The sequence below is a fragment of the Benincasa hispida genome, unplaced genomic scaffold (assembly GCF_027475165.1).
Source record: "Benincasa hispida cultivar pf3 unplaced genomic scaffold, pf3_genome.v1.1 HicScf926, whole genome shotgun sequence".
NCBI classification, from domain to species: domain Eukaryota; kingdom Viridiplantae; phylum Streptophyta; class Magnoliopsida; order Cucurbitales; family Cucurbitaceae; genus Benincasa; species Benincasa hispida.
In genome coordinates, this window is record NW_028327071.1 from 31,783 (window position 1) to 47,254 (window position 15,472).

General features: G+C 36.4%; 1 protein-coding gene across 7 annotated transcripts; it reads left to right on the top strand.

Annotated features, from left to right (window-relative positions):
• The first annotated feature begins 693 nt into the window (after positions 1–693).
• Positions 694–14,210, top strand: LOC120083855 (G-type lectin S-receptor-like serine/threonine-protein kinase SD1-13). Of its 7 annotated transcripts, none has more exons than XM_090310364.1 (6): positions 694–905; positions 976–1,213; positions 1,326–1,476; positions 1,564–2,487; positions 2,699–2,768; positions 13,391–14,210. In XM_090310364.1, exons 1-4 carry the CDS (start codon positions 872–874, stop codon positions 1,870–1,872), a joined length of 732 nt encoding a protein of 243 aa, XP_090166490.1. In that variant the 5' UTR covers positions 694–871; the 3' UTR covers positions 1,873–2,487; positions 2,699–2,768; positions 13,391–14,210. The 7 variants fall into 7 exon arrangements, with proteins under 7 accessions (XP_090166490.1, XP_090166489.1, XP_090166488.1 ...); XM_090310363.1 differs by having other exon boundaries at positions 13,426–14,210; XM_090310362.1 differs by lacking the exon at positions 13,391–14,210 and adding an exon at positions 10,191–10,427.
• The last annotated feature ends 1,262 nt before the right edge of the window (positions 14,211–15,472 follow it).

The window sequence follows — 15,472 nt, forward strand, 5'->3', positions numbered from 1 at the left end:
ATGGATAATTCAGTAAGTCTATCTTTGCAATCCAAACTCAGAGCTCTCTATCGATTGATGTAGTCGATGGCCAGCTCTCCCTTCCGCTGCTTGGTGCTTGACAGCTCCATCATGCTGACAATATGCCTAGTGCTATAAAAGCAGTTGAGGAACTCTTTTTCCAACTGTTCCCAGTTGTCAATCACATTTAACTCTAAATCAGTATACCAATCGAAAGCATTTCCTTTCAAGGTACAGACGAACTCTTTGACTAGTTGGTCTCCTCTGGTTCATACATTTTCACAGGTTTTAGTGAAGTGAGCAACATGTTGTTTTGGATTGTTCTTTTCATCAAACTATTGGAACTTTGGAGGTTGGTACCCAGCTAGGATTTTCAGGTTATCAATTCTCTTGGTGTACGGCTTGGAGTACATAAAAGAAGATTGTGATAGTTCTTCATACAGAGCCCTATGGAGTTTGTAATCATATCCTACAGCTGTTGAACTGATAGGGAGGCGACAGAGGTAGATTGTTGCATCTGAGTTTCTTGTGAAACAGTCTTTCCTTTGTCATTGCCTTTAACAACTAGAGTTTGACTTGTCTCAGCAATTTCTCAAGCTTGTATTTGGTCTAGTGTATAAGGTATGTCGTAGTACTTAAATTTAGATTTTATTTTATTTGGATTGATTGATTAGAAGCAAATGTTTTGTGTTTTAGGCAAATTTATTAAATGGACAGGAAATAGCAATAAAGAGGCTTTCAAGAGCCTCCAACCAAGGGTATGAAGAATTTATAAATGAAGTGAGAGTGATTTCTAAACTTCAACATAGAAATCTTGTACGCCTCTTTGGTTGTTGCATTGAAGGAGGAGAAAATATTGATATATGAGTATATGCCCAATCTAAGCTTGGATGCATTCATCTTTGGTGAGTTATTTTTATGCTAAATTTTAATGATTTGTGTGTTGCATTATTAAAATTTTATGTGTATTTGTAGGCTCCGCAAAACAAGAACTTTTGGATTGGAGAAAGAGATTTAATATTATTGATGGAATTGCTCGAGGTCTTCTTTACCTTCATAGGGATTCTAGATTGAAAATCATTCATAGAGATCTCAAGGCAAGTAATATCTTATTAGACAAAGATTTGAATCCTAAAATTTCAGATTTTGGCATGGCAAGAATTTTTTGTGGTAATGAAGCTCAGGCGAACACTTTAAGAGTTGTTGGAACTTAGTAAGTACTCTTCTAAAACTATATTTATAGTAATTTACTTTGATTCCTATATTTTTATGTGGCCAACCAAATTCCATTTATGTGTGTTTATTTTTCTATCGTATGAATCTAGTGGATACATGTCTCCTGAGTACGCAATGCAAGGTCAATTTTCAGAGAAGTCAGATGTATTTAGCTTTGGAGTTTTATTGCTTGAAATTATCAGCGGGAGACGAAATACAGAGTTCTACCACCATGAAGAAGCCATAAGCTTATTGGGATTTGTATTGTCTACATAAAAACTCCACTCTCTCAAAGTTCATGATAACATTCAAATATCAATTAAACAAATTTTCTTAACTTGGTTTCAGGCATGGAAATTATGGATGGAAGACAATCTTATTACTATGATTGAACCAACAATATATGAATCGTGTTATCAACAAGAGATTTTGAGATGCATTGAAGTGGGGCTCTTATGCGTACAAGAATTTGTAAATGATAGGCCAAATATCTCCACTATTATTTCAATGCTCAACGGTGCAATTGTAGATCTTCCTTCTCCAAAGGAACCTGGCTTTGTTGGTAGACCATATGAAAAAAACATAGATTCGTCTCAACAAAATTTAGATAAGTATTCTATAAACAGTGTTACACTCACTACAATTATAGCTCGATAGTACATTAGGTTATGAAGGATCTTAGGTTATGCAATTTTGCCTTCTGAAGGATCTTTCAGTTTATGAGGAACAATTAATCTTTTAATTAAATGAACTGATGTAAAATTTGGTGAGTAATCCCTAACACGGATATAACCTGTCAACAATGCCACCTATATATATGAATACAACTGCTCCCATTTCATATATATACATATATCGATTTTTGTTGGGCTTGAAGGGCCCAAACTAGGCCTAAGATTGTGATTAATGAAAGGGAATGAGGTCTGGCTTGGAAGAAGTGGCTGTAAAGAAGCCACATAGCTGGTGACAAGATAGAGGAAGCTTCGTCCCTCTTTTCTTCTTTTATCCTTGTTAGTGGAATTCTATTCTGATTAGAAAAGTAAAGTGGAAAAACTTCTCAGACTCTCTGTTGATTACTTCCTAAAACTTCTCTAACTTGTAATTCATATGGTTGTGCAAATTGATTGAGAGAATTGTGCATGGATGAACAGAGAAATAGAAGAGGATGGAGATGAGAGAATATTGCAAGCAGATGTATATGGTTTGGCAAGATGCCTACATCCACGGGAGAAAAAGAATTCTTTTATTCTTGAAGGAATTTTACACAGATAAGTCTCTAACTCTCACACTCTAATTTTCTTACTGATAAGAATTCTTTATATAGAGAAGGATGGTACATGATTAGTGAGTCTAGAAGTGTATGTAAATGTTGTTTTCTCTCTAGATGTTACAGACTTTACATTCCATCTTGAAAACAACATTTAAGGTGTTAAATGGATTGTTTCTTCTCCTGACTTTCTTTCTGTCATCCGTTGTCAGGTAGCTCGAAGCTGATGATGTCTAGACATTTCTAGAGCTTGAGCTGAGGGACTAATTTGGTGAGCATGTCCGAGGTATGAATTTTTAATATTTCCACATTTCTGTTTTCTATATGTTCTCGAACAAAGTGGTATTTAATATCAATATGTTTAGTACGATTGTAAAATTTAGGATTTTTGGATAGGTGTATTGTGCTTTGGTTGTTACAGTATATTTTTACTATTTTTTGTTTGAATCCAAAGTCTTGCAGGAGTCCTTTTAGCCATGGAGCTTCTTTAACTGCCTTAGACAGAGCTATGAACTCAGCCTCAGTGGTTGAGAGAGCTATTACAGGTTGTAAGTTAGCTTTTCAGCTTAGTAAACATCTTCCATATAGGAAGATATAGCCTAAGAGAGACCTCCTTTTATCCAAATCCCCTGCATAATCTGAGTCCACAAACCTAAATAGTTATGGTTCAAAATTAGTGGTAGGTTGATACAATTTTTGCATCTTTAGTACTTTTTAAGTACCTTAAGATCTACCTAGTTGCTTCCAAATCTTTCTTCATGGATTAGCCATATATCAACTAACACGGTTTCTTGCATAAGAAAAATCTGGGCTTGTAGAAATTATCAAGTACATTAGGCTTCCTACAGGTTGGGTATAAGGCACTGTAGACATCATTCTTCTGTGCTCAACATCAGTGTCTTTGGGAGAGTTAACAGCTGAGATCTTGAAGTGTTGTGCCAAAGGTGTATTAACTGGTTTTGCTTCCTCCATATTGAACTTCTCTATCAACTTTCTTCAGTAATTAGGTTGACTTGTATATAGCTTTGACTTGTCTCTGTGTCTTTCATTTTCAATTCCAAGAATTCTTTTGGATTCCCCTAGGTCCTTCATGTCAAATTTTGCCTTTAAGAGTTTCTTAACATACTTTAGATCCTCTTTGGATTTTCCGGCTAGAAGCATGTTATCAACATATAAAAGTAAGTAGACACAGTCATGAAAAGACTTGGTATTTACATAGGCACAACTACCAAATGAGCTTCTCTAGAAACCAATCTTAGTAATATAATCATCAAACCTTTGATACCAAAACTTTGGTGATTGTTTTAAGCCAAAGACAGACTTTTTCAATAAGTAGTAGTGGTCTTCTTTTCCTTTAACTTCATATCTCTTAAGCTGAACCATGTAAATAGTTTCTATCAAATGTCCATGAAGGAAGGTTGTTTTAAAATCAAGTTGATACAGCTCTAGGCTTTGTTGTGCCACAAGTGATAATAACATTCTGATTGAGATATGCTTGACTACTGGAGAAAATATTTCATTATAGTTGATACCTTGTCTTTGTGTGAATCCCTTGGCAACTAATCTAGCCTTTAATCTTGGCTCTTGAACCTTAGCTATGCCCTCTTTGAATTTGTAAATCCATTTGGATGCAATAGGTTTACATCCTTTTGGAAGTGGTTCGAAAGTCCAAGTTTTATTTAGGTTTAGTGACTCGATCTTCTTATTCATAGCTTCAACCCATCTTCTAGCATTAGAGCTGCTCACAGCCTCTTCAAAAGATGATGCGTTCTGATTCATTCACACTATCTGAAATATTTAGGGCAAGATTAATGTAGTCTGCCTTATATCTGATTGGTGGCACAATGACCCTCCTTTGCGTATCTCTAGCTAAGAAGTAGTCTCTTAAATCTTATTGTTCAGCTTCAGTTTCTTCAATCACCCCTTCTTCTTCTTGATCAAGAGGTTCATTACCACTATTCTCCAACCATGACATGAAAGATTCTGGGTTTGCTCTGAGTATCTGTTCCACCTCAATTTTATCAATAGGTTCTTGAGGTGATTTAGCAATGATATATTTTGGGGTTGATGCCCTAAATCTCGTAGGATCTTGTAGTTTGTAAACACTTGTATGAACAAATATTTTGTGATTTATAATATATGATATTTTATTCACATTGTCTATGAAATATATGATATTTTAGTTGCATTAACCACAAACCAATAAACTAAGATCCATGTTTATCGTTATAACTTAAACATATATGTATTGACATACAATTTATCGTTATAACTTAAACATATATGTATTGACATACAAGTGGATCGTGTTTATGTGATAACCTAAATGGTCTGTAGTATATGGATAAGGTTGAGTACCTTATCTTGGTGACACTAGGTGTTACAAATGTTGTAAAGTGCTACAAATGATCTGATCCTGATCATTCATGAATTAGACATGCGAGCGGGGATATTCTATATAAAAGAGTTTGTATAAGAACGAACCACGAAATATTTAGTCTCGTTATATAATACCGTTCATAATTGAGACTTTCATTTCACTAGGATGACCATAGATAACATGACCTTAATCCTGAGTGAGTTGTGAACTCCTGCTTATGAGGGCGGTCCTTTGATTTGCATTGGTGAAAGTGGTCAGATCGCCGACTCAACAAGCCTGCCATTTTGGAGATTCATCTGATTGGGCTGGGAACTCAGGTACACAAGATGGAATTCATTCCTTTCCCAAAGTAAGGGTAAGTAGATAAATTATTCCCTTAAGGGCTGATTTCGGGTCTTGAACGATGTGACGCCACACCCTCCCTTGGCTCGATAGGGGTTTAGTCATAGTGGGACTATGATCTATTGTTCATTAGAGGGATCAGTGATACTTAAGGAAATATATGTAACTACAGGGGCAAAATGGTAATTTAGTTCAACTATACTTACGAGCGATTTGTGAAAGGTCATTGTACTGTTGATTGGTTATATCCAATGGACATGGAAATATATCTGTAGTGCGAAGAGTGCAGCTGTCGATCTTTAGTGGAGTGCCCGACAGTTAACGGATGGTGAATAATGTGATTAAAGGGTTTAATTAGTTATCACATACCGTTGAAGCTTCAAGCTACAGGTCCATAAGGTCCCCTAGGTAGCTCAATGAATTTTAGTTGAGAATTAGTTTTTGGGTTAATTTGAAATGTTCAAATTAATAAGAAGGAATTTGATTATATATGATATAATTAAATTAATTCAATTATATATGATATAATTGATATAATGTGTTTGATACATTATTATTTGATTGGAGGAACTAATATTAGAATATGATTCAAATATATTTCTATGAATAAGGTTCATAAATATTAAATTTAATATAAATATGGTTTATATTAAATGTCATAAAATAGAGAAAAAGAACTATGGTTTATATATTGTATATGATGCAATATTAAAACTATAGGTTATAAATATAATATGATAAGTTAGTTATCATATTTATTTATATTTATTAATTATTTGATAATTAAATTCTTTTTCTCCATAACCACCCTTGGTGGTAGTTATTTGGTTTTATGGGAAAAAGTGGGATAAAAGAAAATGGTTTTCTAATTATTCCTTGAGAGAAGAAATCAATCAAGTTAATAATCGAGTATCTACACGATTACTCGAGAGACTATATGATAGTCTTATCATCTACACGATCGAGTGACTTGTTTATGCGATAGACTTCGTCGTTTCCACGATAGTGTTGTTCGTCTACTCGATCGTCTTCCTCCTCCACACAAAACCTTCCCCTCTGACCAAAATTAGCCAGTGCCCACCACTCCTGGATTCTCACACCGAGAATACCAAGGTCACCAAGTGGTAGTATCCGTTTGGTTCGAAGATCGAGTTGCTGCTTGCTGCTTGTTCAAGGGAATTCGTGACTTGTTCGCTGTGTTCTTAAACTAGTACCATCAAGGGATTTACTTAAAGAATGGTTCTTCAAAGGTATATTCTCTTAATCCTACGTTTTTATTTCAAAGCATACTATAATTTAAGTTTTAGTGCATGCTTTGTTCTGTATGACTATAAAAGTATGCGTTCAAACACGATGGGATTTGGACGATCTGCTTCCGCTCAAAGATTCTCTGTAAATGGAGTTCCTTCTATTGTTGCAGAGCCAAGTTGTATTGAATTTTGTTTACAGTTTGGTGGGTTTTTAAGTTTCCGCAATCCATTTAAAGTGTTAAATCTTTATGGATGTTGTTGATGGATAATTTCGGGATAATTGTCTCTATTTAATGTTTTTGTTTACTTTTACAAAAGTTAATTTGTAAGGGCCCCTTCATTTTTGGGCATAAACACTTGCAATCGAGTTTGTATTCATTTTAAGTTTTTGAGTCGTTTGTGAAAAAGCTTCAGACGCAAAGAGTTACAGTTTGCTTCAATAGAGAAGACGAAATGGTGGTCGCATCTTGTAGCTTAAGATAGATGATCGTTTAGATTTGGCTATACGTTCATGTAGAACTGTTCTACTCGATCATGTACCATTTGCTAAACGATCACATAGCTAATACTACGCGATCGTGTAAAGAGTTTACACGATCGTGTTGTGTTGGCTGCATGATCGCATAAACAATCAAGGGTAAAAACGATTGCATATTATTTGATACTCGATGCAAGGCATGCACGCTAAACGATCGTGTAGGCCATCATGCTCATCGTGTAGTCAGTAGCTACAAGATCGTATGGTATATGATACTCGGTGCTTGCTACTCGATCGTGTAGGCTATCATGCTTATCGCATAGTCGTTAGCTACATGATCGCATGACATGCGTTACTCGAAGCACGCTGCACGATCGTGTGGACTTGCATGCTCATTGCATAGTCCTAAGCCACACGATCATTGCTACACGATCGTTTATACTCAACGTTCGTTACTTGATGATTAGAAGGATTTGCTACATGATCAAGTGACGGGACTTCAAGGGCGGTTCAAGACCCGGTTCACCTGTTCGAGCCGGTTGACTCCAACTTTGTAATAGTTTAACATTTCCTTTTCGATTTTGAGATATACTTTCTCGATCCATCAATTTTTCTTAAATGTGCAGTGATGTATGTGTATATTGGGGGGGGGGGGGGTGGGGGGGGGGGGGGGGGGGTTTGTGATGTATGTGTATATTATATGCCATCATATATGTCATATAGTTTTAATACCCACCATAGGTTATGCATTTAATTCATGCATCATCTTTATATTTTAAGTGTTATAATATATTAGTATGCATGATTAAATTACTTAAAGCATGCTCGTGCATCATATAATATAAGAGTTATAATATATGCATGCATTAAAGCATATCCATGCATCATCTATATTATAAATGTTATAATATAAGGTTGTATGTTAGCATGAAATGTATTCTTAGTTCATTACTTGTTATATAAAAGTTATATATTAGTAATGAATGAACATTGTATGAAGCATGACACTTAGGTTTATTTATAAAAGTTATAAATACCTTATGTTTGTCTAGCTAGCAATGTGAATGATTTTAATTGTTTCATTCTTTATAAAAGTTATAAATAATGAAATTAGAATTAAAATCAAATAGAAAGAGTTGCATGTACATCTTAGTTTTAATCATGTTTTAAAAGTGTTTTAAAACTTGATTGAGTTGGACCTAAGATCACGTTTCTAATAAGATTAGAAACCTAAGTTTAATCTTTTAATTTAGTTTAATAGGATTAAATTGACTAATAAAAGATTAAATATGTAACAAATGTATCTATAAGGTACCTTCTGTCTAAGGCTGGTTCTGGCTAGGTTGGGGTACTTAAGTCGATAGAAACGTCGCACCCCTACTTGGGAACCTACCTGGAAAGATGAATTAGATAGATTTGTTACATGCATGGAAATTTGATGAAAGTCTGTTAAAGTGTTTAATAGGACTTGAATCAAACTTGTTTAATCATCAAAAGCAAGTATTGATTTTAACTAAATTAAACAAGTTAAAATTAGTAGCCGGATTTTCTAAGTTAATAAAACCCTAGTTATAACATTCAATGGGAGGTAATTGGGGTATGTGATACTTCATTTTACTTCTTCACATTTCTCCCTAAAAAGTTCACACCATGAGATCTATCCTCGGCCTCAAGGCACCACTAGAGTATCTGCCTACGGATGGAATTTGGGTAGGTCAATAACAAGGTGAATGGAGAAAATGTTCATAGTAAGTGGGAGCGGGATATGTGACAACATATCCCTCGGTCTCTCTCATTAGGTTGGATAAAGTTTTAGTGCATCGCCTTGTGGCACCCTGGGAGTGTCCCCCTAAAGGATAGTTGTTTTGCACAACTCTTTATTTGATCTCCAGAAATAGATAGGATTGCTTTAGTCTCTTGTCCTAATCGGCGTTTCCCTAAGGTTGGCTTAGGGCGGGACTCTAAGGCCTAAAATGAGGGGTTACACTTACACAAAATTGTTAAGAATGTCAACAAATTCTAGATCGAACAATGGTGACTATTAGATTCAGTTACAATGAGTTGTTTTAGTCTAATGGTTGAGATTGTCTCATTTAAGTGAAGGGGCACATGATCACCCTATGGTGACATTTTTCCTACCTCACTGAAGCATTATTGCAAAATAGATGTCACTTAGGGTACACTAGAACTATTTTGCTAAAACTTAAATTGGCATTAAAAGTGGTTTAATGCAAGTAGACTTATGAAGTTTGTTCATTGTTTAAACAAATTTTAAATTATGACAACCGCTACTTTATCACTACTTGTCGCTGATAAATTGACTGGCAAGAATTACGCTTGATGGAAAAACAAGATAAATACGGTTTTGATCATCATGACCTGAGGTTCGTTCTTATGGAGGAATGTTCTCCTATTCCACCTCCTGACGCTGCTCGAAACGCTCGAGACACGTATGAGCGATGGACACGGACGAATTAAAAGGCCCGAGCGTATATCTTGGCTAGCCTTAACGATGTTTTAGCCAAGAAGCATGAGCCCATGATCACTGCACGTGAGATCATGGAGTCCCTGAGGGGAATGTTCGGACAACCGTCCGCGTAGCTCAGGCACAACGCTCTGAAGTACATATTCAACTCACGGATGAATGAGGGAACATTTGTTCAGGAACATGTTCTCAATATGATGGTCCACTTCGATGTGGCAGAGATGAATGGGTCGAGCATCGATGAGGCCAGCTAGGTTAGCATTATTTTGGAGTCGTTACCAGAAAGCTTCCTTCACTTCGTTAGCAACACTATTTTGAATAGTGTGGATTACAACCTTACAACTCTACTCAATGAGTTACAGACTCTCCAATCTTTGCTAAAAAGTACGGAGAAGAAGGTTGGTGAGGTAAATGTTGCCTCATCTTCTAAAAAGTTCCATAAAGGTTCGATCTCTGGAACTAAGTCTGTACTTTCTACTTCTGGCACTAAAAAGTGGAAGAAGAAGAATGGTGGTAAGAGGAAGGCGCCTGCTAACCCACAACGTGTTGCTCCATGGGGTAAGCAAATAATGAGGGTTAACAAGGGAAAATGTTTCCATTGCAATCAGAACGGACACTGGAACCACAACTGCCCACGTTATTTGGCTGAAAAGAAGAAGGCCAAACAAGGTAAATGCGATTTACTAGTTTTGGAAACTTGTTTAGTGGAAAATAATGATTTTGCTTGGATTATTGACTCTGGGGCCACTAACCATGTTTGTTCTTCATTTTAGGGAATTAGTTCCTGGCGGTAGCTTGGTGCTGGTGAGATGACGATGCGAGTTGGAACTGGGTATGTCGTCTCGACTATGGTAGTAGGAGGTCTTTAGTTGACTTTACAAAATAGGTTTATCATTTTGAATGATGTGTATGTAGTTCCCGAGTTAAAGAGGAACTTAACTTCTGTAAAGTCTCTACTTGAATGTAAATATCAAATACATTTCTCTGTAAATAAAGTGTTTATTTTGAAAGATAGTATTGATGTATGTTCAGCTCAATTGGAAAATAATTTGTATATGCTAAGGCCGTTAGCAACAAATGCTATCCATAATATAGAGATGTTTAAAACTGTCGTAACTTAAAATAAACGACTTAAAATTTCTCCTCAAGAAAATGCCCAACTTTGGCACCTCGTTTAAGGCATATTAATCTCAATAGGATTGAGAGATTGGTGAATAATGGACTTCTAAGCGAGTTAGAAGAAAATTTCTTACCTGTGTGCGAGTCATGCCATAAAGATAAAATGACTAAAAGGCCTTTTTGAAGGAACTCTTAAAATAGAGATCCAATGAGCGGAAGCAGATCGTTCCAAACTCCATTGTGAAAGAACATGAAAATTTACAATCCAACAGATCAATTATGATTAAATCTAAATTATAACATGCTTCAAAAAGAAAATACAAGAGATTGAGTAAACTTACCCTTGAAGAACCTTTCTTCTTTTATTTCCTCGATTAATCAACCCAACGTTCAATAGCAAAAATGCAACACGAATCAATCCAGCAAACAGTGCGAACTGTCAGATCCTCGATCACAATCGAGTTAAACTCGATACTCGACCCTCAAATGAAAACTCGACACTACCAAGAGGCTACCTTGGTGTTCTCGGTGTGAGAATCCAAAAGGTGTGGGCTTTGTATGGATTTGGTACAGGGAAAGAGGAACTGAACGATCATGTAGATAATTGAGTAAGTGGGAGAATACAGAAGTTTATCATTTAGACTTGGGTACTCGATCGTTTAGCAGCGAGTAGCTATCGTATAGGAAAACTCGATACTTTGTCGTTTACTCTCTCAAGGTTATTGTATATCCTTTTTGTTTCTGTGCGTTCGATTATGAAAATATGAAAATGATTTTCATTTTTATCCATCAGTTATCAAAAATTGATTATAACGTCTCACTCATTTGGTTATTGGACAAAATCGAAATCAATTATCTTATAATTGATTTAATTATAAATACATATAATAACTAATTTATTATATTATATTTATAATCTATAGTTTTAATATTACATCATATGTAATATATAAACCATGGTTCTTTTCCTCCTTTATGTCATTTAATATAAATCATACATTAATTTCTCCAATTAATATATCTAATACATTAAATCAATTATATCACATATAATTGAATCAATTTAATTATATCATATATAATCAAAATCCCTCTCGTTAATTTGAACACTTCAAGCTAACCCAAAAACTAATTCTTAACATGAATCCATTGAGCTACCAAGGGGACCTGATAGACTTGTAGCTTGAAGCTCCAACGGTACGTGAATAACTCACTAAACTCTTTAATCACGATATCCACCATCCGTTAACTATCGGACACTTTGCGAAAGACACATAGTTTCACTCTTCGCACTACATATATATTTATGTGTCCATTGGATATAACAAATCAACAGTACAATGACCCTTCATAAATTGCTCATAAGTACAGCTGGACCAATTTACTGTTTTGCCCCTCTAGTTACATCTAACTCATTCAGTACCACTGATTCCTCTAATGAACAATACGTCATAGTTCTACTATGAAGAAACCCTTCTCTGGCAAAGAGAAGGTGTCGTGACACATTGCTCAAGCCCCAGAATCAACTCTTAAGTGAGCAATTTATCTACTTACCCCCTACTTCGGGGAATGAGTGAATTTCGTCTTATGTAGCTGAGTTCTCAGCTCCCCAATCAGACGAATCACCAAAGTGGTATTTGAGTCGGCAATCTGGCTACTTGCACCCATGGAAATCAAAGGACCACCCTCATAGGCAGGAGTTCACAACTCACTTAGGATTAAGGTCATGTTACCTATGGTCATCCTAGTGAAATGAAAGTCTCTGTCATGAACGGCGTTATATAACAAGACTAAACATTTTGTGGTCCGGTCTTATACAACCTCCTCTATATAGAGCATCCCCGCTCGCATGTCTAATACATGAATGGTCAGGATCCACTAGAAGAATTTCGGGCTTTAATATCGGTTGGAAAAACTGAAATCAAATGTATAATGTCGGTTTAAAAAAATGGATCTTTAATGTCGGTTTTAAACCGACATTGAAGATGGGATTTAATGTCGGTTTTAAACCGACATTAAAGGTGTAATTATTTTTTTTTCTTATTTTATTAAAAAATTAAACAACTATCGCGCTTGCCCCCTTTTTCATCTTTACCCTATCGCGTGCGCCAGCCTCTATTTCTCTCTTACCCAAACCCTAACCGATCTACTTCACTGTCCGTTCGTCCGTGGTTATCCGCCGATCGTCCGTCGATCTCCGTCAGTCTCTATCAAGTTTGTCGTTTGTTGTCCTTTAGTCTCCAACCGTCGATCTGAGAATTTCGGGCTTTAAGGCTTTGGAAGTTCGTCGGTCGTCCGTAGTCCGTCGGGCTTTAAATCAGAAACGATATCGCCGGCCGTCCATCAGTCCCTTCGATTCGAGTGACCATCACTTCCAGTGGAGTTGTGAGTTTTTTATTTTTTGTTTTTTTGTTTGCATTAGATTTTCAATCGAATTTTGTTGCTTTGGCAGTGTTCTTTATTGCAATCAATAAATCGTTGTTCCATCTCTATGCTGTAATTCTTTGTGTATCATTTGTGTTTGGTTCTTGAGAAACGTTTACAATGGAAAACTAACCGAATCACTGACCATTTGCAATGTAATTATTTCTATGTAATTAATATTCGTTCCTTGGTAGGTAGGTCGGAAGATTCAAGAATTTATTTCTGTTAGTCTTGTCATTTTCAAATCTATAGCCGTGGGATACAAATCTGTGAGTGGGTCGTTGATAACTTGTAGAAATACAAGTTATTTATGCCATCTTATCTAGATATTGCGGCCAAAAGTTAGTAATTATGCGCCAAATGTGTGAAAATTAACTTAGTATGACAATAATTATAAATGTTTGCAATAACACCCACTAACGCCAAAAAGATGGAGGACACGCCAAACTTTATTCTGTTTTGCAGGAAGACCAAGGCACCGCTTGCGCTCAAGGCTCATGAGAAACTAATCAACGCATCTCTATCACAATTGCGCCTGTCAATGAACCTTGAAGAGACAATCACCAAAGTAACAACGCAATGCGATAGTCGATCCAGAGCTATGTTTCGACCGCATGCGGTAATAAAAACAAACACCGCATGCGAATCTATGATCGAAAGATGCAACTGAGCAACGTGAGAGCGGGAGATTGAGACGCGTGTACAACTAACGGTTGTACAGAATTGGCGATCTGATTTCATAACAGAAGGAATAATATCCCTCCGTCTACGGAATTACCATGAGCATCAGGTGGGGACCACATGGCCGGAGTGAAGGGATTTACTCCTATAAATACCCCAGCGAATTCAGAGAAAAGCATGCTATTTGATACTGGGCTAAGTGCTGTAAGATTTTAGAGAGAAAAAGGTTGAGCTGCGTGCTGAAAAGAAGAATCCGGGAAGAGAAAGAGATAAGGCCAAAAGTAAATCTCCGTTCTAATCTGCTATATACCCGAGCGAAGCCCTGTGTAGAGACACCTGCTACTGGTGGAGTAAGCCTGAGAGGGAAGCTCTTCCTACCATCGACATTATCCTATCCGGCAAGCAGATTTCCATTGAATCTGTGCCAAGATATTGGCATATGATTGTATCTGTTCTAACTCTCTCCATTGTATTCCATGATTTCTTTATCTCTACATTTACACATTATGTATCAAACATTTAGTAGAAATATTAAATGTTTCGATAAATTTCGTCTACCATATTCTGTCTGTTTTCGTTCACCCATTAGTCATTTTCTCCATGATGTTTTCTTACTCTCTTGATAAGCACTATGAATCTCCAAGAACTTAATATGTATTAAAGTTATGAAATACGTTTAGCTAAAGCATGTTGGACGACATCTTCACCTGTGAGAGCAGAAGTGAAGATGTCATTCTGATCTATCGAGAGAAGATCAGAAGAGTGCGTTAACTAAAGTGAGTAGTACTTCCAGACATGGAAGCAACCTTGCATTCATTACGTTAGACTCTGTTTCACCACAGACATGTAGGGAACGTGGCCGATCACTAAAAGGTGTACACCAAGAGAAGAGTGGAATAGTATTTGTACCTTCAATTCTATTAAGAGCTTGCGTTGTTTGTACTACTTATCTTTCTTTTCTAATCTATTCACAAGACTTGTCGTCGCAACCCACGTCTTTGCACAGCCTTCACAGCCAGCTCTAATCCTAGTATCTTGCACATAAATCCTGTATCTTATACATCTAGCTTAGGTTTATTGTATTTTTACCGCATCTTTATAACTTTTCTATATTTTTCTGTAATTACTTACTGTACACACTTTTATACAATACTGAAAAACCTGGTCGCATACACCATGAACATACCTCAATAACCGGCACCATTTTCCCCACGTTCGACCTCAGATCATACTGAGAAACTTGCGGTGGAATTATACTTGGTTCCATCGTAAGGAAACTTGTGACAACGCAAGGCATACTACTTGAGTATATCTAATTAGCGCATAAATAGCAGTAGTATCCTATCATCATGAGCATTGAATTTCATCTATACACTTTAGCGTACAACAACAAGTTTATGGCGCCGTTGCCGGGGAAAACTGGTCAACGATTAATGTTTAGTATTTTCATGTTATGTGCAGGACATATCTCTTTGTACTGACTGTTTAACGCGAAGAGTAGTCTGATGGCTTATGAGCGCTAGAGTAATCTAATAATTCTAAGCGAACCTAGAGATCAAGTAAATTTTTCGCACAGAGTTCATTAGGGCTGAATTTATTGGTGGAAAAATATGACTGAAGAGAATGTGGCATCTGTTGGAAACCTGAGGGAAGATCTGCCTATAAAGATCCTGTCTTTCTTGCCAGTAATCAGAACATCCCTATGAGGGATTATGTAGCACCAGATTTTTACAATTTTTCACCAGGAATCTCACGACCAGTGGTTGAGGGAAATGTAAGCTTCGAAATAAAACCGATCATGCTGCAAATGATTCAGAATGTGGGATAATTT

Coding starts and splice junctions, on each gene's coding strand:
- LOC120083855 (XM_090310360.1), top strand. CDS start 872: ATGCCCAATCTAAGCTTGGATGCATTCATCTTTG. Junction 906..975: donor CTTGGATGCATTCATCTTTG/GTGAGTTATTTT, acceptor GTGTATTTGTAG/GCTCCGCAAAACAAGAACTT. Junction 1,214..1,325: donor TTAAGAGTTGTTGGAACTTA/GTAAGTACTCTT, acceptor GTATGAATCTAG/TGGATACATGTCTCCTGAGT.